The following is a 27095-nucleotide window of genomic DNA, read 5'->3' on the forward strand; positions in this document are numbered from 1 at the left end:
ATCCAGGACTCTAAACCAGGAATCTGCTTTATGTCCATGATCTGTTGGTATTGTTGGTTCCAGAAGTGATGTTGACATTGTTACCAGCAGTGGCTCTCCAGTAGGGTTTACTATAGGAAAATACAGTTAGCTGATGGGCAATATCTGAGTATATAATGACCCAAATACGAACATTTCCAGTATTTAATGTTAATGACCAAACAACAAATTGACAGAATCTTGAGTTAGAGTCATCCCAGTTGTCAGTGTTGTCAGCTCAGTTGTTCACGAGGGCAAACGGCACAACACTCAGTGTGTCAGATTAGAGTAGCTCTGTTCTTTTTCCATTCATCACCTGCTCACATTTCTTTGGTATGGAAATATGACAAACAGACAAACAGATCAAAAAGCTCCACATACACTACTACAGTCCAAACAGGATACCAGCTGATGAAGTGAAATGCAAATACAGTTTGTTTATGCAAATGAGGAGCAGAGCCGCCGAGCAGAACGTGCAACCAGAAGCCATGTCAGACTTCAGAACTCAGCCTCGTTCCAAAGCTTTGAGCTCGGATGTGAAACAAACACAGTGTGTGTGATTGACAGCCTCCGGTTTAATCCTCTCTGTTGTATCTGCTGTTCTCTGTTCTGTCTGCTGCTCTTCATTATGAACTGCTGCTCCCAACTTGTCTGTGACACTCTCTAAAAGCTACCTGGACCTTTTCATGAATGTTCTGTGATCATAAATTGATTAAATGCTCCTCTCTGCATTCAGCCAAAGGTCACCATGTTATTGATAAAGAGTCAGAGGTCTTTTCTGATTTCTGAGATAACTCGTCCGGTCGTTTTCAGCTTTCGCTCTGACTGAATCTGTAACATTTTCTCTGCCTCTCTACCCTTCATCCCCAAACCACTCCTGAACCCTTCTTTTTGTTTTGTTTTATAATGTTTTATTATTTATGGATTTAATTCATTCACCTTTTTCACCCCATCCTGCCTTTCCTCATCCTCCAAACCTTTCTTCCATCTTCATTCTCGAAAAAATACAACCACCTTTCTCACAATCCATTTTCTCAATCCCATCTATCACTCTGTCTCATACCTCCCTCTCTCCCTCTTCATCCTCTTTCATCTTCACCTCTCTCTCATCACAAACCTTTTCCTTATCTCTCCTAAACCTCCTCATTTCTGCTTACTCTCCACCCCGGTCCCACCTTCCCTCTCCTCACCCATTGTCCCCTTTAAAACCTGCCTCCTCCTCCTTTTACCCCCAAACCACCACCTTATCCCCCTTCCCCCGCAGCCAAAACCCAGGATGGCATTGCCCTCGAGATCCAGCCGCTGAAGAGCGAGGAGGCCGCCGAGTCAGAGGAGAAAGAGGAGGTCAAACCAGTGAAGAAGGTCAACGTGACCAAGAAGGAGAAGTCGGTGCTGCAGGGCAAACTGACCAGACTGGCTGTACAGATTGGGAAGGCTGGTGAGGAGCATGCACATGCACATGCACATACACACACATTATATATATATATATTTAATATGGATTTAAAAAGTAAGCACATCCAGGTCTCTCCCCTCCAGTATATGTAAACAAGAGTCTACAGCCATGCTAGCAGCTGTGTGAGGCTGTACTTAGGCACAGCAGTGCTTTGAGTTTTGTGCTAATGTCTACATACTAACAGGCACACAGTGACAATGCTAACATGCCGATGCTGATGACTTCATTGGTCGCCCCCGCATTCGACAGCTTTTATACTGAGGACCTTTTTCTCTCACCTGATCACGTGACTCTGTAGGCTAGCTAGGCTAGCAATAATTTCTCACTGCTTCCAGTCTTTTTACTGTGCTAGATTAACACTTACTGGACTCATATCTGCACTGGACACACAAATATGAAATTGATCCCAACCCTTATCATCTGACACTGGGGAAGACAATAAACAAGAGCATTCCCAGAAATGTGGGACTGTTCCTTTAATAGCTCACTAAGTGAGCAGGCAGTGAGGGGACTGAGAGGCTGAGGGTCAGAATGCACTCAGTTTTATTGGATAGATGTTTTATTGGGAACATGATTCATCCCGGAATTGAAGGTATTTTCTGTGTCATTTCAATTGACCTTAATACACTGAGGGGCTTTCAGGACGAAGTGGAGGGGAGGCACCAGCGACCAGCCTCCGTTATAAACTGCCCCTCATTACAGGACAGAAATAGAATTTGGGCCAAAACACTTTGACGTGAGGTGATTGACAGGAGAAATGAAGCAGAAAAACACAAGCAGTGGATTTGTCTGTTTCACCTGTCCTCACCTGTTTGAACATTTCAGGAGCTCCAGCACAAAAGCAACACTTCAATCATCATTCCATGCAGCATAATATTTTTTGCATTATCACTGTATTACTACTAAATCCTTTGCTAATTAATAGACATTTTCTAGATATAATGATGTTCTGTGTTATTTAAAAGGAAAAAGGTACAAAGTTAAACTATGTTTTAAGGTTAAGTCATCATCCACTGACACTTTCCTGATTGTCCATGGATGCACCATGTGACGTAAAATTTTACCATGACAAAAAACTTAAGCTAATCCCTGTAATGGAGTACTTACAGAATGTAATTGATATTTCACACTGTAGTAAAATATGTGGAATTAAGTGGCCATGACATGAAACTGACTTGACTTGAATAAGACACGTGCTTATGTTTAAATCTCTGCTCGTTCTGCTCATTCTAACCAGGTCTGATCATGTCGGCTGTGACCGTCATCATTCTCATCCTGTACTTTGTGATCGACACCTTTGGGGTCCAGGGCCGTACCTGGGCGGCCGAGTGCACTCCAATCTACATCCAGTACTTTGTAAAGTTCTTTATCATCGGCGTGACGGTGCTGGTGGTTGCTGTTCCTGAGGGGCTGCCGCTCGCTGTCACCATCTCTCTGGCTTACTCTGTCAAGGTAAACAGGATGAGAAGCAAAGGGGATTAGAGGAAATATAAGATTAGTGGAATCTAGTTGGATTTTCCTATAGTTTTCAAAATATGTCTAAAAGCAAACCTCAGCCTCTAACCTCTTTCTCTATACTTTAGAAAATGATGAAAGACAACAACCTGGTGCGTCACCTGGACGCCTGTGAAACGATGGGCAACGCAACAGCCATCTGCTCAGACAAGACGGGCACACTGACGATGAACCGCATGACAGTAGTGCAGGCATATATCGGCGACACGCACTACAAAACCGTCCCCGAACCGGAAGCCATCAAACCAGAGACTCTTGAGATAATGGTCAACAGCATCTCCATCAACTCAGCTTACACAACCAAGATCCTGGTGAGACCTACACTGTAACAGCTACATATGACCACAGTACTAACATAACATAAGACAATCTTAACATTAACTCTGTCTAAAACAGCCCATTGAAGAAGTGAGGACTGGACAAAAACAAACTGTTTGTATATTACTGTTGATAAAATACTCAAAAACCTTTATTTTTTATTTTACTGTTCATGGAAACTCTTCACAAAAGAATTAAAAGGAGTAGGTCACAGCTAAGATACCAGTTTTTTATGTGTTCATGATAATTAATATCACATCACATTCAAACTTTTGTCCACTCTCAGCCTCCGGAGAAAGAAGGTGGCCTGCCTCGCCAAGTGGGCAATAAGACCGAGTGCGCTCTGCTGGGGCTGGTGCTGGAAGTGAAGAGGGACTACCAGCCAATCAGAGACGAGATCCCCGAAGAGAAACTCTACAAGGTTTACACCTTTAACTCCTCCCGCAAGTCCATGAGCACGGTGTTGAAGAACGCTGATGGAGGATTCCGCATGTACAGCAAAGGAGCGTCAGAGATCGTCCTGAGGAAGTAAGAAAAGAGAGCAAATTAACGGAAAAATATTCATCTGTTTGAGGGAAGAGGGGTGGTTGGATGGAGTAACAAATGAATAGGTGGGGTAATGGATGGCATTTCTTACCCTGCTTAATGATCACCCTCCCCTTCGTCTGTCCCTCTCCTCTCCTCTCCTCTCCTCTCCTCTCCTAGATGCTCTCGTATCCTGGACGCCCAGGGTCAGCCTCGTGTCTTCAAGCCGAAGGACCGTGACGAGATGGTGCGTAAGGTGATTGAGCCCATGGCGTGCGACGGACTGAGAACCATCTGCGTGGCTTACAGGGACTTTCCAGCCGAGGCCGGAGAGCCAGACTGGGACAGCGAGAACGACATCCTGAACGATCTAACCTGCATTTGTGTGGTCGGCATCGAGGACCCCGTCAGACCTGAGGTACAGAGCAAATTTAACTCTGCTCACTCAGATATCCAACAGAAAATACTTTCAGATGTCCAGATCATATCTGGAAAATAGGGGGGTTGATGATTAATTATCAATCGCCTTTCGATTTAATTTTTCAACAGTGTTAAATGTTAATGCTTGAATGTCATCTTACATGTTATTTCATCATCGATTCATCCCTGCAGAAGTGTGCAGCAACAACACTTTTGTTTAATTTGAGTAGATCTGGATGTAACAGAACTGATCTAACCAGCTGCTTATAATTATGTATGTCAGTTCTGTTATAAGGAAAAATGTGAGGGTAAAAACACCGAGTAGTCAAACAGTATTTTCCTGACATAAAAACTAAAACGACCCCTGCTCAGGTGTGCAGAGTGCTGATGCTCTGAAGTGTTAAATGAAGCCTGTAATGAAGCCCAGAAAGCATCACTGCTGCCTGCTGCTTTAATGTCAGAGCACAAAGATCACAGACAGGATGGAAATAACTGGAGAGCAGCAGGAGACAGTCAGCAGCTCTGTGTTTAGCTCCTCCTAACCTGTGATGTGTGGACATAGGGACCCGGCATTAAATGATTCTTAATTCAGGACCGGCTTCAACACAGAAAATGTTCCTGTTCAAAATGGGGATTTTTTAACATAATAATGTAGTTAGCTAATGATATGATTACTTTTGGATGTGGAAGTAATGCAATGTTACGGCTGTATGTTGCTTTTGAAAAGATTATTAGATAAGATACTGCCCTCAAAACTCTTTGTATCTCTGACAATTCAACCCATTCATGCTTCACTCAGGTCAGAGCTTCCCTCTGCATGAATCAAAGATATGATGTGTATTTGCATTTGTAAGCAAACACAGATGTCCTGTTGGTCTCTGTCAAATGCCACTTGAGTCACCTGATGAGTAGAGGAGGTAACCAACAGCTTTCTGATAGTCAATTGACCATTATGTCAGCATGGACTCCTCTGTCTACACTGTCTCTATTTTAATTCACGCTATTATTTGAGATGAATGAGATCTCCATTAGGATGATATGAAGAGCAAAAACAGTTTGATCTCAGGTCGAACCTGCTGCTGCTATTGCAGGGTGAGTGTAGTCGCATATGTTGGCACCTCGACCTGTTTTATTACGCGTCATTTCAGCCAAATGGACCCAAACAAAAACCATCAGACAATGTCACATTTCCAGCCATTTAAATCGCCTTTAAACCGGTGGATAGATCTGTGCACAACTTTGACATCTAATTCTATTTCAGGTACCTGAGGCTATCACTAAGTGCCAGCGTGCAGGCATTACTGTACGTATGGTCACTGGAGACAATATTAACACCGCCCGCGCCATCGCAACCAAGTGTGGCATCCTTCAGCCCGGGGAGGACTTCATCTGTTTGGAGGGCAAGGAGTTTAACCAGCAGATCAGAAACGACAAGGGAGAGGTAAATGTTTTAGCCCACTGCTGCCAACAAGTTTGTATGCGTGTACTTTTTCATCTCATGTATTGCTTGAAAAGAATTGGATTAGACTTTTTTCCCGGTTTACATTTCTAGGTGGAACAAGAGCGTCTGGACAAAGTTTGGCCTAAACTGCGCGTACTGGCTCGTTCTTCCCCGACAGACAAGCACACTCTGGTCAAAGGTGGGTTCATTCTAGCAGTGACTCTGTATTATAGGATGTATACTGTATCCTGTTAGCATGTTTAACTGCTGCTCACATGTTTATTTGTTGTGTACAAGGTGATATATGTGTAATTTAAAGCCGCATCCCATATCGGTGGAACTTGAATTGAACGATAGTAAATATTTGTTCCGTGTTTGTGTTTCTAAAGTTACGCCAGAAGGGGAGAATGAATTTGATTTTCATGTCTTTTCTGAAAAACACTGAAAATTAATTCACTTATTAAAATGGAGATTTGTGTTTTTGTTCCACTCTGTTGATCAGGTATCATTGACAGCACAGTAGGTGAAACCCGACAGGTGGTGGCAGTGACAGGAGACGGTACCAATGACGGCCCCGCCCTCAAGAAAGCCGATGTTGGCTTCGCCATGGTAACCACTTCTTCATTTTTCCCACAGCTCTTCACTCATCTGCTGCTCCAGTTCTGCATCATTACCAAAAGGAAAAAAAAAACCTTTGACTTAATTACATTTCTAATGCAGCCATGAAATAGGTATTTTCTCTAAACGTCATTCACAGTAACTCTTGAGTTTAATACCATGGATTCATTAAGATAGCTGTGAAATGGAATAATAAATCAATAAATGTTGAGCTTGGATGCCTCAGCTCATCAGCACAGTCTGCAGCCATGTTACTGCACTTATTCTTTAAAGAACAAAACAGAGAGAGACAACAGGGAGTCTAGATCTGTCTTTTATATTTCTGGATTATGCCTGTCTTATAAACAGTAAATAATATCTTAATACAAAGTGCTAGATCTCAGTCACAGACAGTTATTCATACATAAGCTAACAACATCCTGATCTCAGCTCTTTAAAGGACCATGTCAGTGAGTTTGAAGGTTTAATTCTTCAAATGTGCGTGTACTTTATATCTCTGCTTTTTAAAAATATTTCAAGCCATGCTGGTTTGTTTTAAGCTTTTGGATGTTTTATTTCGTTCATTCGAGGCATCGATTGAAATCCATTCATTTATCATAAAATTAGTTTGAGTCTTGCGTAATTCATCACAGTGAACATCGCATCTGTATTAATTTGTGTAAAAGTGCTCCTTAATGGCAAATTCATCTGTAAAGTCGAGTTCACCTTTAGCTGACAAAACAAGCAAAAAAAAAACAAAACTGCATACATTAAAAAATGGTCAGCAAATAGTGTTAAAATTGTTTATTTAACATTTATACAGTTTGTAACTCACTGGTGTGGCCCTTTTTTAAATTGTGAATATGTGCTGACAACAGTGAAATAGTATAATCAGTGCAGTTTACAGTTTGCCAAAAACTCACAACATATTCATCCCAATAAAAAATATAATTGAAAGGAAAAAACCCATGAAAATATTTTTTCTTATACACATTTTGTGACACAATGAAAGCTCAGAGTATCTCATCAACATGGTTCTTTTGTCCCTTTAAGTCTGCAGCTTTTCTCTATCTGTTCATATACAGATAAAAAAAAATAAAACGTGACATGCCTACTAAAGTGACTGTGATTAGGCTTGTGAATCAGGGTTTTTGGGCTCTGAGGCAGCTGTAAACCTGCAGCAGCACTTGATGTGCCTGAGAAATGTTGTGGAAACAAACTTGGACTAACTCAGTTCACTGTCAGTGTTGGTTATCAATGAATGATTCAGCTGCTCCTGACGTTGTTCCAATCATTTGTTCCATCTGATCAGAAAAGATTCACAATGTCTGATTTCTGCCAGCGGACATCAGAGCACAAAGAGCTACACTGAGCAAAGGATCAGCTGATAAGTGATACTGATCAATTAAAAACACAGTACAGGGCCTGTGGATGAGCTCTGTAACATCAGCTGCCTCCTCAGTGTGTTGTTGTGACCTTGTTTATTAAGGAAAGTCATCTGAACAGCCGTGTCTCCTGCAGGCTGCTGAGCAGCTGTTGTGCTGTCAAACAGCACTCGGACAGTAGTTACTGTTCCTAAACACATCACAGAGGCAGCGTGGGGATTTAAACCAGTAACCTTCCACTTCTAATGTGTCCCAGTTGGAATATTTTCAGTTTGCACCCAAGTGTCCCTGTTCAATTATCACCTAGAACAGAGAGTGATCCACCTCCGTCTGTCGGGGAGAGTGTCAGTCTGCAGAGAGAGACTGCAACTCACATCACAGCTTCTTAATGGTTACTGTTAACACCAAACTGGTTTTCCTGTGTTATTTTTTTACCACTGAGCCGGTTAATTGGGTTAAAAATATTCTCACTCAAAGCTCTGTACACTTCAGCTGCATTACTCTTTAAACCAGGGCTGTCACGCTCCACTCACATGGGGGCCGGTGGCCAGGTAGGTCTCAGAAAACTGTGTAAAAAGTATGTTTCTTCAACATTAAATCTCAACTATATCCACTCTTCACTGAGCAGCTGGTCTCTCCCTCTGCTCTCCCTTGTACCTGTCATACTGCTTTGCAGATACAGAAGAATAATGTTGCTGAGGCTGTAGTCCTGAGCCCAGCAGCTCTCTCCTGCAGAGACAGGAAGCAGTCATATTAAACTCCTCGAAAAATAATCACTTGTCCACCTCTCATGAAAGTCCAGCAGCTCCAGCTGGACCTTTCTTTCAGGTTTAGAAACAGACAATTTTATGTTCTGACTTTGCAGCTTAACTACAAAATTAAATGATTGCTCTAGTATCAAAGACTGGGCAAAAGTAATAAATGGGAACTGAGGCTCTGAGAGAACAATAGACAGCTGACCGAAATGTTAAATTTAGAGAATAATGGTGTTGCCTGAGGTTTCATTTAGCCCGAAGCTTCAGCCCAGACATGTTTGATTTGTATTATATCGGATTTATTCTGTTTTCTAGAAGCAGAAAAGCAAAGAGGGCATATGATTGGTGGATCAGATAATACTTAATAATGATCAAATACCATGTTTTTTCTTGTAGAAACAGTCTTTGACCTTTTAAACAGCAGATCCTGTTTCATATTGAGGTCTTTGTGATACAGTGATACTCACACACTGAAGCTCATACACTGATTCCTCCATTTAGATGCATTATGACATTAGAGCCACATTTGAAGCTTGAAAGCAACAAGATTCATCAGCCTTTGGATAGACGCGCAATACTTATGAGTCAGGATCAATTCATTGTTGGTTTCAGGCTTCACACAGAATTTGTTGACAGTAAGATAAAAGAGAATATCACTAGACTTCCTGTTTATCTAGAAAACCTTATTTTATCCATCTTGGTTTGGTTTTTTTTTGTCCAGTGTGGATGCTCCTCTTTTTTTAACCATCATCCTCCTTCAGACAAGCCAGTCTTCACATTGCCAGCCCAATCAATTTGGAGTTTCCATCTAAAATCATAAACCAGGGTCTGACCGTCCCTCTCTGCTTCTTGTCAGGGAATTGCTGGCACAGACGTGGCAAAGGAGGCGTCTGACATCATCCTGACCGACGACAACTTTACCAGCATCGTCAAGGCCGTCATGTGGGGAAGGAACGTCTATGACAGCATCTCAAAGTTCCTGCAGTTCCAGCTGACCGTCAACGTGGTGGCCGTGATCGTGGCGTTCACCGGCGCATGCATCACACAGGTAGGCTGAAGGCTAAACACACTGGCTCTGATGCAAATGGGGGATTAAAGCAGCAGCAGCAGCACAACAGCTCCATTGCTCAAGCCAGAAATTAGAGCAGTGTAGTGGTTTCCTGTGATTATTATTTTCAGTGTGTTTTGGAAATTTTAATTTCAGGTTAATTTTAATATTGGCAGCTCTGGACCTCCTGTATTGTGTATTTTTACTAGCAGTATCACTGTAGATGATGATTTTGGTTGGTCCAACACTCCAGATTGAAATGTTTTAGCAAATATTAGATGGATTGTATTGATATTTGGTTAAACAATTTCACATCCTTTTTAAGCTTTTTGTTATACCATCACCTGATCACCAGGACTTTCCATCTGGGTCAAAATTCATCCATCATTAGGTCAAAATTTAAGTTTCTCTAATATTTTGGTTTGTGACTAAATCCCTGCTCAACTAATGACATTTCTATCAACCTTGCAGTTTGAATATTATTGCTGATTATCAAATGTTAACATACTAACTTGCTTAACTAAGATGGTGAACATGGAAAATATTATTCCTGCCAAACATCCGCTTGTTAGCATTGACATTATTTGCATGATAGCATGCTGGTGTTAGCTTTTAGCCTACGTACAGCCACACAGAGCCGCCACCACGTCCCTGCTGTCAGTCAGATGATTCACCTGATTCAGGATTTGTATGATCATTTGAAAAGACGAGACTTTAAGAACAAATAAAGAGGCTGCAGACTGAGTTGTGTAACATGTGGTAGCCGCACTGCATCCTGCTCTGCTGTTGGTAAAACAGTATTTCTACCGTGTGTTCGGATTTTGGTTGTGGAACAGGAACTGAAGCCTGTGTCTTGATAATTATATTACATTTTAAGGCTAACAGTTTTGATCAAATCTCCAAAGACGCAAGAAAAAGCGAGTCATTTTTTATTTCGATGTGACCGTCTCTGAGCTGCGAGGCACTTTTTTTTTGTTTCATAATGTGTCTCTAATCAGGAAGCTGAACTCCTGACACAATGAAAAAAGTGACTTGCGGCTGTGTATTAATTGAAAGGCTCACAGCTGGCAGGACAGATAACTAACTCGTCTACAGAGTAGAGAGCACAAAGTAGGCTAAGATACAGCCTGAAACCATGGCAACACGTCACCATCATAATCCTGAAATATAACAGGGACCCAGCAGGTCTGTGGTCTCGGTGCTGTGTTTATACTCACTGATCATCCATTGCTCGGTTTCTGTTATGCCATTGACATGTTGGCACAGATCATTAAAAGATGGTAAACTGATTTATGTCTTCATTGTATACACAGAGGAATGTCGCATCGGCGTAGGTTTGGTTTCAGAGATGGAGGGAGTCCTGTGAAGTGTGTGCGTGTGTGTAAATGCTGCATTTTTCTGCATTTGAATCAGTCTAGCAGGAAACACACTGTGATATAATTGGTCCTGGTGCTTAATGATGGCAGTAAAACCAAACAAAATAGAAATGCTATGTAAATCTGTACATTGTTAGAACACTAAAATCGGTGGAGTTGCCCTTTAAGTAGGGTTAAACATCAAAGTCTCTACACAGGCATTGTGCTACTGCATATTTAAGAACACTTGTAATTTGTGGCTCTAGAGGGAGCTATCAAGTGAAGTCTGTCGTCTGGGTCTTAAAACTACAAGTTTGAAATTGGACGAAAAAAATGTTGTGGTCACGGAGTCAGAAAGAAGTAAGCTTAGCATAACCATTAGCTGCTACTAGCATAACACACCTGGATCTCCGACCGAACTGTTGGCAGGAATTGGATTGCGGATAATACAGGGGCCGGGTTTAGACAAGGAAGAAGGTTGTATGGAGTGAAAAAGACAATCTGTAGTTCTGCTGCATCAACTTTCATCCTTTTTGTAACGTTGTGCCCCACTCATACATTCAGCGTATGTGTACATACACGACTTTGAGTCTCTCTGTGTTGGCCTGGCTGGTGTCCAAAGGCAGACGCCACCAGAGGCTGCAGACATCACATCATCACAAGGTGACACTCAGTCTGAGTGTGCTCGGACTAGGTGTGAAGTGAATATTAGAGGTGATGCAATTTCATGTAAAGTCAATGCAAAGACACAAAATTACTGTGGGGGGAGATGAACTGAGGTAAAGAGGTGTTTGTGCAAGTTGAGCATCATTTCATTTGATTATTTGATACAGTTTTGCTCTTATCCCAAATCTGTATCGCTCAAACTAAGGCCAGAAGAGAAACGAGAGAAACTGGTGGGAACTAACAGAACAAGAACAAGATGGAGTCGTGTTTTTGGTCGTTTTTCTATCATTTGCTTGCTCACTCAGATTTCCATTCCTTCCTGTAAATTAAACTCCTGAGCTCTCCTCCTCCTCCTGCAGGACTCTCCTCTGAAGGCCGTCCAGATGCTCTGGGTCAACCTCATCATGGACACTCTGGCATCTCTCGCTCTGGCCACCGAGCCGCCCACCGAGTCTCTGCTGTTACGTAAACCTTACGGCCGCAACAAGCCTCTCATCTCCAGGACCATGATGAAAAACATCCTGGGGCACGCTGTGTACCAGCTCGTCATCATCTTCACCCTGCTCTTCGCTGGTGAGTGAAACAGCACTAAACTCCAACTGTAGGAACCAGACGAGCCATACAACCAACTCAAGCAGAATTCACCTGCTCAGTTAAATCAATGAAAAAACCATCAGTTTGTTTGATTTTGATCTTCAAGTTTTGAAATTGTAATTCTGTTTGGAAAAATCTGTATGTAAATCCTTTTCAGGGAAAATACATGGATATTAAGATATCTGAGATTTGATCTGTGAATCTTTTCCTTCATTGTACCTCAGGTGAGAACTTCTTCGACATCGACAGTGGCCGCAACGCTCCCCTGCACTCGCCACCATCAGAGCACTACACCATTGTGTTCAACGTGTTCGTCATGATGCAGCTCTTCAACGAAATCAACGCCAGGAAGATCCACGGAGAAAGGAACGTGTTCGAAGGCATCTACAGGAACCCCATCTTCTGCAGCGTGGTGCTAGGGACCTTCGCCCTGCAGGTAACTCCATCATCATCATCATCATTATCATCATCATTATCATCAACATCATCATCTAATGCAGTGGTTTCTAAAAACACATTCGGTGCTCTCCTGCAGCAGGACTGTGATGTGGGATTGAGTCAAAATAAATTAGTGTGTTCACTGTAATGGAGGAACATGTCACCCAGTGCAACAGTGTGACTCACTGATGTGTTTTTAATGGAGCTCTGTGGCACAGAGGAACAGGAATATCAGGCTTTGGATACACAGACTTTACTTGTTTGTGAATCCGTATATTGTTCTTTTGGGTCTGTACATAGGATTTACTGACTACAAGATACATTTAAAATATCATCAGACTTTTATTCCTTGAAGACCGTAGCAGAGTTTAATATGTCGATGACAACTTGGCTCGGGGACTTCCAGTTCAAGTCCAGCTAATCTTCTTTCATCTTCATTTTCTTCTTTAGTCTTTATTCTAACCTGTGCTGTGTTTTCTTCTCCTTCTTAGATCATCATCGTCCAGTTCGGAGGGAAGCCGTTCTCGTGCACGGCTCTGACCATCGACCAGTGGCTGTGGTGTGTGTTCATTGGTGTGGGAGAGCTGCTGTGGGGACAGGTGAGGCCAGAACCAGAACCACTGATGTTTTGTTCTGAACTAACAGCATCAAAATGAAAAATCTGAGTTCTGAGAACAAACAACATGTACTGAGGAGAAGATGAAGAGGTGGATACATAAGGTTTGTGGTAGCAAACTGTTGCCTGTCACACTTGCGCTGCTGCAGGGTTGCCATCACAACCATCGCCATGGTAATGAGCTCGGCACATGAAAGCAGTGCGACTCCTGTTTACGAGCACAGAGGGAAAACAAACCCAGCGTGTCAGTCCCTCTGTGGATACACACACGCACTCAAACACGCCGTCACATGCATGATCCTGTTAACGCACACACTAACACACAGGTTTAGAAAGCATACATTATGTGGAGAAAAAAAAAAGTTCAGACATAAGAAGCCTGGTGGGTTCAGTTGGAGAGCAGAGACTGAGAACAGAGAGACAGAAAGACGCTGACAGAAACAGACTGATCTGATGTCTGTGATTTATTTGATAGGTAAAACGCCTTTTGTTTGTATCAGGGAGAGAGAGGTGACAGATATATAAAATGCTGCAGCTGCAGGAGGAAGTTGAGTGTGTCTGTCTCCTCTCTTATTTAATTGAACAATGAACAAACAACAATACAAAAGCCAGTAAAACTACACGGTAAATATGACATAAGACACACAAGATTCAACACACCATTACATCAGATGTGTATTTGATTTATAATAAAATAAAATATGTAAACATAATGTCATAAAAATAAATCTGCAAAACAGAATACATTGTTCAAGGTTTACATAAAATAAGTGATGCTTTTACTTTCCCCTAGTTTTCATGTATTTTGAGATTTGATCTTAAGTACAGCTTTAAGGGATGATTGCTTGGTAGTACTATGAAACAACCGAACAACTTATTTTTTATTACGTTGTCAAACTTTCCTTGAAATTCAGCCTAAACTTAATTCATAATGTTGATCATCGTCACTCTTAAAGGGGCACTCTGGTGATTTATCTCACCACTACAAAGAAGAGACTGAGATTTTAAAAAAAGGGGAAGAAAGGAAGCAACAGGAGGACCAGATATCCTGACTTTTAGTACTTGAATGGGTAAAAAAATCAGCAAAAACACTGCATCCTACATTTCCCATAATGCAACTGGAGAGCATCTTTTGTCAAACCCTCCCTGGTTAACACCCACCTCTTTCAAATACCATAAATATTTCCCCTTGCCAAAGCTGAGTAACCCTGATGACATCACTGTGACATCATCAGGGAGTAGGACCAACAATGACCAGTTAAGTGGAGTGACCCTTTAACAAAACAATAATTGTATTTTTTTTCCAAACTCAGCTGATCTCGGCCATCCCCACCCACCACCTGAAGTTCCTGAAGGAGGCAGGTCACGGCACCACGAAGGAGGAGATCCACGAGGAGGAGCTGACGGAGGGTGCCGATGAGATCGACCATGCTGAGATGGAGCTGAGGAGAGGCCAGATCCTCTGGTTCAGAGGTCTGAACCGCATCCAGACGCAGGTACGACCGCCGTGCCTCATCGTGAAACCCAGCACACCGCCAACTTTAACACTAACTTTACTTTTCGTTCCCCCAGGTTTTTCTGACAGTTTTCCCAGGTCGTGTTTATGTTAATAACTTGACTCAAAAATCTATTGTGTCGTGAGAACTGCAGAAAACATCAGTTGCCATGGTGACACAAGAGGCTCTGGAACAAAAACGATTTCTTTTTGGACTCTGATCGCAAAACACACTTAAAGTCAAGTTCAGCCTCCTCCTCGACTTCATTCTCCCAAAGTCAAACAAACGTTGGCTGAACTGAGGGGAAGTAAATAACTGATATGAGTCAAACTGTCCCAGCAGAGATGTCGTGTTTTATCGAGACCATGAGCAGAAACTTTATTCGCTACAAACATTTCAGTTTATAATGATAACTGTGTGCCATTTGGGACTAATGTATTTCAAAAATTTCAAGCATTTTTCAACTAAAGATGCAGAAATAAGTAAACAGAGTATATTGTAAAATTGATTTTTTAAATGTTTTACTACAACTAAAAAACAAGCGTTTAGAATGGTTTCCTCAAACCTTGGAAACTACCAACCTAAAAACTCAAGAGGTCAAAGTTACAACAAATGTTCCTGCTTGGATTTTCAATCTTCACAGATGCAACAGCAGTCAGACTACATGATTACAGCTCCATAACAGTCTGACCCGACAGACTGAGGTCAACACTCTGCTGGTGTCATCCTGTGTCTGTCATGGTGGTAGACAACAGACGAGACAGCATCTCAGAGGCGTAGCGAGACTGATCACTCAATCGTTTGAAAGACTGACTGAACATGACAAACAGTTCGTACAGAGTCAACCTGCAAAATTCAGTATTTGCGGGAAGATGTTCACGTCGAGTGACATTATCAAACATTACTATCATACAGTATTTATCAACCATCCATCGCGTTAAAGTAAGGATCTGCCTCGTGCCCCGTTTCAGCCTGTTACACTGCTAAAGTAGAGTTCATATGTATTGCCACTGTGTTGTTTATACTTTAGCTTCTGTAGTTGTGGCACAGGTCCCCAGTGAGGAGCAAACACTGTTTTCCCTCAGAGCAAAGAGAAAAACGGGTCATGATTAATGAATGTGACAGATCAGTGATAAAAGTCCTACAACCTTTCAGCAAAGCAGATTCTCTTTGGGGTTAGATACCGATTGAAATAAAAACAGCTTGTAAATAAATGATAAATGAAAACCAGAGGGGTTTGATAAGGGATTCAAAAAGGTTCATGATACAATGCTGTCAAACCTCATCCCAAACAGCAGGAGAAGAGATGAGACACGCAACAAAACACATTATATTACTCATAAGCACATACAGACGGTATCAGAAAAATCTCTATAATGATCTGATATTCGATGCAACATTTATATTATTTAATGCAATGAGACTGTCAAGTTTTAAAATCCTTTATAATTCATTGCATTTACAAGGTGCCAGGTACCAGAAGGAAGTCTTCCCAAGTTCATTATTTACTGGGGTAATTGGTGTTGAACAGTCCTGGGAACTGCTCTGATGAACAGTAGTGTTAATTTTGAACAGAAATTAAACTATAACCACTGAGGCAGCTTCAGTAGGAGGCATTTAGAAACAAAAAACAGACTGTGTGTAGTTCCCTTCCTGTTGCCTATAAAGACCAGCCCACTCTATCATGCAATGAATGAACCACAGGGCTCAGCGGTTAACTGCATCAAGTTGTTTTAAGGTGGAATGAGCAGTGTGAGAGTCAAGGATGTCTCCAAAGTCGAGCACTGACATGATGATGGACTGCACAATGGTTTTCCTGTCCTCAAGAGAGAGAAAGCAACATGTGTAAATCTTGATACATAAACTCAGATAAAATGTCCCCCTTTAAATGTGAATGAAACCCTGATGCATATTTGGGATTATGTGGTATTACTTTAGTGTGGAGTCATTTAGCTAAACTCTGCTAATTTTAACTCTTGAATAGTTGCATAGGAAACTCCTGAACTCTGGAACAGGAAAAGGATTTTGTGACACACACACACACACTTGAACTGCTGTCTAGTTAATTTCACACTCCACTAGAGAGCTTCAGTACATAACCACTTTATTAAAACACAGAAATTAAAGATGGCATCCAGCGTGGGACAAAAAGCTTATTGGATATTTTTATTCTTCAGCGGAGGTAAACAGCAGCACCTTCACAGGGTGCTCTTCCCCTGTGACTCATCTCACAGTCTGGGACTTCGCTGTGTGCGTGCGTGTGTGTGTGTGTGTGTGTGTGTGTGTGTGTGTGTGTGTGTGTGTGTGTGTGTGTGTGTGCGTGTGCGTGTGTGTGTGTGTGTGTGTGCGTGTGTGTGTGTGTTAACATCCTCCTACAGGATAGATCAGCACTCACTGAGCATTAGCATGTCCACAGGCAGTCCCATTCTGTCCCTATGGGGTTCATTAGCCTTGATGCTAACACCCACCTACAGTAACAGCAGCCAACGTTCTGCTCTCTCTCTCTCTCTCCCCGTCTCTCATGCTCGCACTCACACACACACACACTCACACACACACACACACACACACACACACACACACACAGTCGGATAGAGAGGTCAGGTGTTTTCCTGTCAGCAGTGGACTAACTTATTCAGATTTTTGCCGGAAGGTGAACACGTCTGAATTAATAATAACAAATATCTTTCTCTGCTTTGTCCTCTTGAGTTTTTCTGTTCTCTGCCTCTTCACACAGACTCTGAAAACTCTCAACGTCTCAAACTAACTGACAGAAATATTAGACTTTTCTGGCATTTTAATATTGTTCCAAATGTGACCTTTCCAGAAACAACTATTAATTATCTTTTCTGATACTTTACTGTGTTTCTGCAACAATCATACTAACTTTTAATTTCAAACTGCTATAACAATGTACAAAATATGAAAGGGTTTGCTCGTAATGATGAACCTACAGAGGATAAGGCTTTACTTGAATCTGCAGCTCTGCTCGGCTTTGTGGAGCTTCAGCTCATTGTTAAGCTGTCTGAATGGAAACATAACTGTTTGGGTTCATTTTCAATGCACTCATAATGTCATTTTCGGCCGCAGCAGGCAGCTGTTTCCAGAGAAGAAGCTCTATGAACCCACTCTATTCTACCTGTTCCTCACCAAACACAAACTGTGTGTGTTCCTGACACACACAGTCAGAGACTTGCTTGTGAACATAGTCGAGCATTCAGCAGTCAAATATTTCCCAATTTTCATTTTTGTCAATATTATAAGGATGACTTCTGTTACTTTGACAAATTATTAAAACTATGCGATTAATTAAATTAAATAATCATCAGTAATGGGTCTTAGTTCAGAAAATTACATCACTTTACCGTGATGCAGCCTTTAACACGTACAAAAGATAACAAATTGCCCAGCCCTACCATAACTTATGATTACGTTGCTCCTTGACTCCCAAATGCATAAACAATATGTCAATGTCATGTTCACAAACACATTTCTGCTGCCTCCAAGTGGCCAAAAGTTAGTTATTACAAGTTCAAAAGCCGAGCCTTAAATTTCACTCTTAACCGTAAAAAGAAAAATCTTTACGAGCTGTATGAAGTCCTGAAAGTGCTCAGAAAAAAATGTAAATTTAGACATCTACAATTCCTTTGCAACGTTGCAACTCCATCTGCTGATTGGGATCATGTGATATGATCAGAAGCTACTAAATGGAAAGCGGACGCAGGCTTGATTTCACTTAGGGTGGAAACCTGATTCTGATTTGTGGAGTGTCGGAAAATAACCTTAGTGACTTCGTCAAGCTGCAGGGCGCCATGAAAGAAGGAAGTGATGCGAGCAGAAACAGAAATAAAGCTCTTGACCTCTTCTCTCCCAAATATCAGACACACTGGAAAGAGAAGAGGAAGCTCTCTGCTCTCTGTTCATGTCTGTGTATCTGTAATATCAGTCTGTCATCCTCCTGGGATGGGAGGATGGGAGGATCGAGGGGGAGGCAACGAAAGGCTGCAAGCTAATTAGGTTCTTATCTCTCCACGCTCCTCTTCCTGTCCTCCTCCTCTCTAATCCTGGTGGGCAGCGTTGTGCCGCTCAACGCCTCGACAGTCAAACACAGTGGGGGAATAATTGGTACAAGCAGCACCTCACTGCCGAAACTTTATCAGTCATTCAAAGTGACACAATTTCTCCTCTTCCTCCTGTCTTCTTCTCTCAAAGTGCTTTCAGTCTGATTCAAAAGCTCTTTATTCATTGTTCGGTTTCTTCCTTCATCCCTTCCTTCTATAAGAGCTTCTTCTGGACTTTCACATTTTGTCTTTTACTAAGTGACAGCTCTCTCTCAATGGTTTTGCTCTCAGACTGTCCTCTTCTCCTCACTTCTCGTCCACTTCTTCTTGTCTCTGCTCAGTGTCATGTTCTTCTGTGTACCTTCTTTCTTTCAATCTGATGTTAATGTCTCTCTGCTGCAGAACACATCACTACTGTGTAGGTTATTCTATGGGAAAATGGGTTGTCTAAAAAGTGCTGTATCACAGGCAACTGGACTTGTTTCAGTTTCTCAAAGACATTTCACCTCTTATCCAAGAGGCTTCTTCAGTTCTCTTGTGATGAGAGGTGAAACTGAAACTTCAAGAAACTGAAATAAATCCAGTTGCCTACAATATAGCAATTAGAATTACTTACTGCTAGATGCTACCAAATCCTACACATTGGACCTTTAACTATCCTTTAAAAGAAACAAGAGTCTTTCTTACTGTCTTTATGTCTAAATGTAGCATTATTTAAATCTGGAATGACTTCATCTTCACCTAGTATTGACACATGATCTTAATCTGGGTATTTTATCTGGTTAACACTGAGCTTCATCGATGGCTGATGCACATCAGCTCATCAGGATTCACTACTGCCCTGATTTAATACATCACGCCTCCAGAATAGCATCAGTGTTCTCTCATTTACTCTCTGGATCGACACAACCTGGCTTCTGAATCTGAACTACTTCCTCTGTCCGTCTGGTTTGTGCTGCACTTAAGACATGAAATATAATAACCAACCTTCAAAACCCAAAAACTCTTCCATCAAGCTTCTTTAAAACTCTTTCTAACCTCTCCAGAAGTCTTTCCTGTTTCTGTCCTGTCTCCTTGCTCTGTCTCTCTGCTATCTAACAGTATGTTATGGCTGTCCTTCCTTCAGATGGATGTGGTCTATACCTTCCAGACGGGCCAGGCGCCGGTCCCCGGTGCCCTGCGCCGCCAGCCGTCCGTCGTCAGCCAGCACAATGATGCCACTGCAGCCAAAACTCTCTCTAGCCCCACCCACGTAGGGCTTAGCGCCTCCTCCTCTCTCACCAACTCGGCCGGGGCTCCGCCCCCAGCTGCTGCTGCTTCTTCCTCTACTGCAGGCAGTGAGTCGGTGACGGGAGGCCAGCTAACACCTCGCTTCACCCGGCTGGACTCTCTTTTCTCTGTTTGATCTGCATGAAACACTGAATGCTGCATGACTCACCAACACTAAATCCTACACACTGTTTCTGTCATCAGCAGGTGTCTGCACATCCTCAACTAATGTGAAATATCTGAATATAATCTGAGCTGTTATAAAACAAGATGGTAATTTACATAAAGCTGGAACCGATGTAGTGTTATACATTATATAATATATCATAAAGTAAATTAAAGTATTGAAACTACCATTTAACAGCAAAGATACTGAATCAGGATTATTATTTAATCATTTCTGCTCAACACTTCACTTCCTTTAGTTTTTTTATTCGGTAAATTGCAGGTCAAAAGATATTTAGTCATGTTTTTCTTTAATCGGAGGATACTCGCACCAAGCTGAGCTGTGAAGAGCTGAGACCATTCATGTCAAATATGTCACAAATTTTATTTGAGAAAACCCAACAAAGCTCCATTAATCTCACTGTCTATTAAATATCAGGAAACATTCATTCTCTTTCTGTCTGCAAGTGAGATGAGAAGGTGAATGTCAGTCAACATTCAAGATGTTTTTCAAGTACACTCATATGAAAATCTTTTGCTTGGAGACTCCACTAGAGAAATGGTAAATAGCTATTAGTAAATAAAACGTATATGAAGAAGAAGAAGAAGAAGGAAAGAAAAACAAAAACAGAGAATGCAGAATAGAAATATGGACAGCAGGGATAAGGTGCATGTGTTGATAGTCTCATGTCTCTGTGTTAAGTATGGAGCTTGAGTCAGGGTGTGGTTAGCCTAGCTTAGCATAAAGACTGGAAGCTGAAGGAAACTGTTAGCCTGCTGTTCAATGTTCAGCAAGACACCTACTGACACAACTAAAGATCACTAGTTAACACACATCGTTTTTTAATGCATACGAAAACAGAAATGTAAGATCCACAGTTGTTTTAAAACATTACTGAGGCTTTTTTATAAATGAAATCATACATCTGAGCCATTTTTAAAGCTTTATGTCTTCAGCGGGCTTGGGGCCGACAGGGTAGGGAAGTGAAAGTACTGAGAGACAAACTAACACATTATTAGTTTTTGGTCTTTTCATTATATGTGTTGACAAAAAGAGAAATATAGAATATGTCCAGCTTCATTCTTTGACTGAAAACCATCTAAAAGATCTAAAAATGAACTTGCAGACTCGTGTTTCTGATCGCGTCATCAGTTTCCATCTCCAACCTCACGCTGTTCCTGTTTCTATGTGCTTCCTCCTCCTTCTGCTGTGGCTTTTTCCCCTTCGTTTTAATCTCTTTCTGCTCTTTCTTTTTAATACCTTTCATCAGTTCTTTCTCTCAGCCTGCTGCTTTTCCTCCTGCATGTTGTGGAGATTTAAACTCTTAACACGCATCTATTAACCCTGATGTGACTTGCTGCCTGACGAGTCGATGAAAGATCACAACTGTTGGCACACGTGGCCAATGAGAAGAGAACAAAGCTGCGAAGCGTTCTGATTCGTGACCGAGAGAGAAAAAATCCCTGCTCTATTTTCTTTGTTGCATTTTTTTTCTCTTTCTCGGAGGCGACAGCCTGGGCACCAAGATAATTTTATGGGTTAATCCTGAGCAGGGTTAAATCTGTCAGGCTCAGCAAGTCTCTCATGGTTTAACAGCCAAGAGCTTTTTAACTTGTGAGCTTTGTGTGCGAGCGTGTGTGCGTGTGCATGTGTGATGGTTGCATGTATGCTCTGAGCTGCAGTGCTCAGCCTGCAGCTCTCCTGTGTTTCAGTAATCGAGAGCTTTGAACTGCAGGGTTATTAATTATGATGAAGAGTGTCTGCTGGTGCGTATAAATCAGTGTGATCAGCTGCAGCCTCTGTGGATTCATGGCAGAGGAAGCGACTTAAGTCGGAGAGAAGAGAGCAGCTAGAGGACAAAATGATTCTGACTCTGAATGTGATTATAACAGTGTGCATGTGTTTGTTTTTCCCGAGTGTGTGTGTGTGTGTGTGTGTGCGTGGTTGTGTTGTTTACTGGGCCGGGTATCGTTTGAGTATAATCTATATGACTGCTAACACCATCAAGGCAGATTTACCAGTTGGCAAAGAGGGCCCAGACCCCGAGTAGCTACTAAAGTCAGTTATCCAGCATGTCAGTTGGTTTTTGATATTTATACACATTTATTTATACATCAGAATTTGAATTATTGCATATTTGTATAACTAAAGTACAAAATAAACAAAGACGGGTCCTGCTTTATTAGAAGGCCCTGTGTTTTAACGTTTTACTTTGTATTGTGATCACATGATGTGTAACTGTACACGTCAGAGTCGGCGTGTACCTCAGCTTTGGCTTCACGGTTCAGTATGAGTACAGTACAGCTGTAGAGCAGTTAAAGTCTGGCCACAGTGTGACTGACTCAGAGGTAATCTTTGTATGACTGCATACACTGAACCTTGAGGTCTGTATCGCCACAGTTAGGGGCGAATACATGTACCGTTACACCCCGAAATATTCCTGAATAAAGTTGGATCTAATCAAATTAGCAGAAACCGATTAACACAGAGAAGACCTCGGGGGGACGCAGTCTCCCAACACTGTAGTTCAGTACCTCTCACAGAGTTTGTCTTGACTTAAATCAGGAAATATCTGATCAAAGAACAGACTGACGACACATTTCAGATCAGACAAATAAAGGCCTGGGGTTCAACTCCAGACCTTAATCTTCACTGTTCACGGCGTTGGGAGGCTCGACAGTCACATTGAGAGGACTCGCGTCCCCTCTGAGGACTGAAGAGTGCGTCCTCACAGACTGAATTTTTACTTTAGATTGGTTCAGGCTCAGGTCAGACAAATGTTAGGGTATTCTGGGTAATGTGGAAAATCACTAAGTGGTCGGAGGAAGGTTGATTGTTCAACCTCCAAATAATTCTTTACTACACAAGATATAAATCAAATTCAAAACAAAAAGCACTTTTGATTTGGGTGTGTTCGCCTACTTCTTCAGGCGCTCTACTTCCTATGAAGGGAAATCTTAATGCTTTAGTAAACAATCATATCTTAGGTGTGTGTGTGTGTGTGTGTGTGTGTGTGTGTGTGTGTGTGTGTGTGTGTGTGTGTGTGTGTGTGTGTGTGTGTGTGTGTGTGTGTGTGTGTGTGTGTGTGTGTGTGTGTGTGTGTGTGTGTGTGTGTGTGTGTGTGTGTGTGTGTGTGTGTGTGTGTGTGTGTGTGTGTGTGTGTGTGTGTGTGTGTGTGTGTGTGTGTGTGTGTGCGTGCGTGCGTGCGTGCGTGCGTGCGTGCGTGCGTGCGTGCGTGCGTGCGTGCGTGCGTGCGTGCGTGCGTGCGTGCGTGCGTGCGTGCGTGCGTGCGTGCGTGCGCTGTAGCATTTGTGATTTGATGCTCCTCCACATTCATTGGTGGATCTTTTAGTTGCAGTTTGTCTTCTTGCATTCAGCTGCATCCAACATCATGTCGACCTTTTTTTTGACCCTTGTGTTGATGTGTTGTGGGTTTTGTTTTGTTCTCCATCCAGCCGGCCTGTTTTTGATGTTGTGTTTTGTGGTTTTGCACCTCCCCGCCCAGATTCAGATGCACGACCACCATGTGTCCCATCAGTCCCTGCTGCCTGTTTGACATCACGCCGTCATAAAGTTGTTGCTGATCAGCTCGTCCTCTGACGTTTTTCTTTCTTTCTTTGTTTCAGATTAAGGTGGTGAACGCGTTCCGTAGCTCCCTGTACGAGGGGCTGGAGAGCCCAGAGTCCCGTAGCTCCATCCACAATTTCATGGTCCATCCCGAGTTCGTGCCCCTGTCCGAGGAGGAGGCTCGCATCCCCGAGGAGACTGGAGACGAGATCGACTCCCTCCCCGGCGCCTCCTCTGGGGCGGGGGGAGGAGGAGAGCCGCCCAGCGCCTTGCCACACAGCCGCGAGTCATCCATCTGAGCTCCTCCTCCCTCCTCCTCCTCCTCCCTCCACTTTCTCAGCATCATCTGTCATCCCACCAACTGAACTGTCGCACCGAGGAGGGAAGTCATCGCTCTGCTCATCCCCTCATCCTGCACACACACATGCTTCACATCGCCATCACCCCCCTTCAGTCATTCCTGCCACGTTGTGTTTTTCATACTGACTGTGGCGTCGTTCTGCCTGTAAGTTTGTCCTTCCACCGCCACCACCTCCACCACCACACATGTATCAGTAGAGGGTGGAGTCCAGAGTCTCCACTGTGGAAGGCCTGTCGTTGTCCATTCATGTATATTTTTTACTTGATGATCCTTTTGAAAAGCTTTTAAACGATGTTGGGTTCGATCTTTGCGGGACTCGCAGCAGCATGTTGTGTTCTGTACTCGCTTCATTCCTGCGTAACGCTCTCAAAAATGGCACCGGACTTTTCAAAGAGTGCAGTGATTCTCATGTACATAACGCTTTCGCTCCTCTACACAGCTAACAGCCGGTTTTGGTGTTCAGAAGATTTTTAGGCAAATGCAAAAATGTAATCTTTTATTTTGTTTGTTTTTAAAACCTCTAAAGATTGTTAATTGATGGTTGATTCAAACTCCACAGAATGTCTTGTGCGTGTGACACTACAGTGTTCAAGGTTCAACTGTTAAAAAAATGTTCTTCCCTTTATCGTGTCTGTATGTGTTGGTTTTTCTTTAGCTGCTGTGTTGCATGTGGAAGGACAGAATGTTTACGACCCAAAAATATCCAACATGGCGGCGTTCAGAGAGCGCTCGCTCTTTGCTCTGCGGGGCTCTGACCTCAACTCATCCAGTCAGGGTTCTGGTTCTCTCTGCCCCTCCTCCCCCCCCCAGTACGTCCACAGTGTCGATAGGAAACAAGAGTGTGGTTCAAGTTCCCCCCTCTAGTAGGATGCATGTTTTGTTTCATTCGTGTTGAGTCGCATGATAACTTAGGAATGAATATTTGGGATTCTGTTTAGACAACCATATGTGTGTTAGTCTGCAGCAGCGTCTGTTCAGAGCTCCATTAACTTCCTGACTGTAGGACTGAACATCCTGTCACCACAACGGGACAGAGACAGGCTCGTCAATCAGCTCACAGAGAGGGAACCGCAGCAGGGACGTTAAAGCCCTGAAATACTCCTCCTGTGACCGTCTGCACACGCGTTCCACACATCAACACGCTGGTAGACGAGTACAGTCTGTTCTTGTGGTTCCTTAAGAAGTGCTGAGTTTTCCCCAGCGTGCTGATGAAATGAGGCCAGAGCGTACGCTGAATGCTTTTATTGTCAACAATAAGAAAACTGACTTTGACTTTGGTTAACACAGAACCAAAATACTTGAAGGATGAGGGTAATCATTCACCGTCCTTCCTCTTCCTCTCGCTCTCTTTGCATCCCTGACGTCTCCCCTCGGACAGGCTCATATTAGCTAAGTCCCGCCCTCTCGAAGTCTGCCAACCAATAAAAAAAAACAGCCTGTGACCGTGACACTGTGAGGTGACCCCCGCTAACCACTGCCCCACTGTGCCGTCCTCACAGATGACCAAATTTATGTCACGTGAACCTGAAAAATGTCGTTTGGGCTCTCCAGACTGAACCGTACTGCCACAGGGTGAGAACTATTTGTCCATTTGCCTCTTCTAAATAAATAGTTCCCACACACTTAGATCTGGGTTGCAGTGGACCAGACTAAGACAGATAGCCCCAGTTTACCTTGTCTCCTCCCCAGAGACACATCAAGCTCGTCCTGGTGGATCCTGAGGGGTTTCCAGACCAGATAGGACGTACAGTCCCTGCAGATTACGTCCACAGGGAGGGGTCCTGATCAGATGGTCACCTGAGTCCTTTCAGCATGAAAGAGCAGCGTTTCTAATCCACCTCATTTCACGTCCCAGGGACGAGCCTTTGTCTCAGTTTGCACCGTCCAGTTCACATCTGTTGGTGCACGTGTCTTTAGTTTGACTTTATGTAACCTCACCCCCTCTAAAGTTTAACTTGTGTTCTGAACACTAACACTGTTAAAAGGGGAATGACTGCGGTGTCGATGAGTCAGTTCAGTTCAACAGACAGGAAGTTCATAGATGTCTGAACAGAATCTGGACAGTCTGTCTGTGTTCGAGACAAATCTTAGTACCAGTTCTGATGTTTTTGTTCCCTCGTTTGTCAGTTCTGACGAACAGAAACTAAATCATCTGTTCTTATCGAAGTAATGTGCTACTACTGCCATATTTCCAACTTTTTGTCATGACTAGGTTCTTCCTCCCCTCTGATGAGCTTTTTCTATGTAACTCAGAGCCATATTTTATAGGTTGTCTGTATTGTTTTTTATCTCATGGTTATCGAGGTTTCCTTTGGACTTTCTCACCCCCGACCCCTCGACTCCCCCCCCCCCCCATCCTCCTCCCCGGCCCTTTACTCCAAACATGACCAAAAAGCAAGGAGAAAATCTTCAGTCGTCACTGCCGAACCAAGTTTAAAGGACCTCTACAATGTTTACATGAAAAGCAAGTGGGTGGCAGTTCGCCTGCGCTTCTCTCATCCGACCACTTCCCTTTCATTCCCTTGCTTTCCTGAATCTTAGAGTTACTATTTAACTAAATGGGGAATCTTTCTTGCATGGTTTTCATATAAAATTCAATGTTTTGCTCATTTTTTACAATTCTTCTGTATTTTTATATTAAGTACTTTTTAATATTTTGGAGATATATGAATATATATGTATAGGCTGAAGAGTTTGGTGACAGTACAGTACATGAATGAGATGAATCTAACGTGGACTTTTTACAGCTCTCTAAATATTTATGCCACGTGTGTCGTCTTGGTCACCTGATGTTAGGGCTCAGAAACCTGCAGTGACTTGTTTACTTCCTGTTGGCCGTTCAATTGGAATCTCAACAATCTCGTTCCATCAGCCCCCTTTTACATGAGTATATTCACCTTATATAAGATGTTGTGATACACTACACGCTATGTGATTACGCAGTTATCCAACTCCATTAGAGTTCAGCAAATGCAACGTGAATACAGCTAACTGTATCAAACATTAAATGGGAGTGTATAATTATTTA

General features: G+C 42.6%; 1 protein-coding gene across 3 annotated transcripts in view; it reads left to right on the plus strand.

Moving 5' to 3' along the window:
* The window catches only part of LOC140998444 (plasma membrane calcium-transporting ATPase 1-like), an 84347-nt gene extending 57252 nt beyond the window's left edge, over window positions 1-27095 (plus strand). For all 3 annotated transcript variants that reach the window (XM_073468739.1, XM_073468738.1, XM_073468740.1), the window contains exons 8-21: window positions 1283-1456; window positions 2712-2926; window positions 3058-3300; window positions 3594-3835; window positions 4013-4250; window positions 5514-5693; window positions 5805-5892; window positions 6196-6302; window positions 9287-9478; window positions 11859-12072; window positions 12318-12529; window positions 13023-13130; window positions 14461-14643; window positions 23766-27095. In XM_073468739.1, coding sequence (XP_073324840.1) covers window positions 1283-1456; window positions 2712-2926; window positions 3058-3300; window positions 3594-3835; window positions 4013-4250; window positions 5514-5693; window positions 5805-5892; window positions 6196-6302; window positions 9287-9478; window positions 11859-12072; window positions 12318-12529; window positions 13023-13130; window positions 14461-14643; window positions 23766-24005 — 2636 coding nt within the window. In that variant the 3' untranslated portion in view covers window positions 24006-27095. The remainder of the gene's footprint in view (window positions 1-1282; window positions 1457-2711; window positions 2927-3057; window positions 3301-3593; window positions 3836-4012; window positions 4251-5513; window positions 5694-5804; window positions 5893-6195; window positions 6303-9286; window positions 9479-11858; window positions 12073-12317; window positions 12530-13022; window positions 13131-14460; window positions 14644-23765) is intronic.

Source organism: Pagrus major, chromosome 6, assembly GCF_040436345.1.
Source record: "Pagrus major chromosome 6, Pma_NU_1.0".
Classification (NCBI taxonomy): Eukaryota; Metazoa; Chordata; class Actinopteri; order Spariformes; family Sparidae; genus Pagrus; species Pagrus major.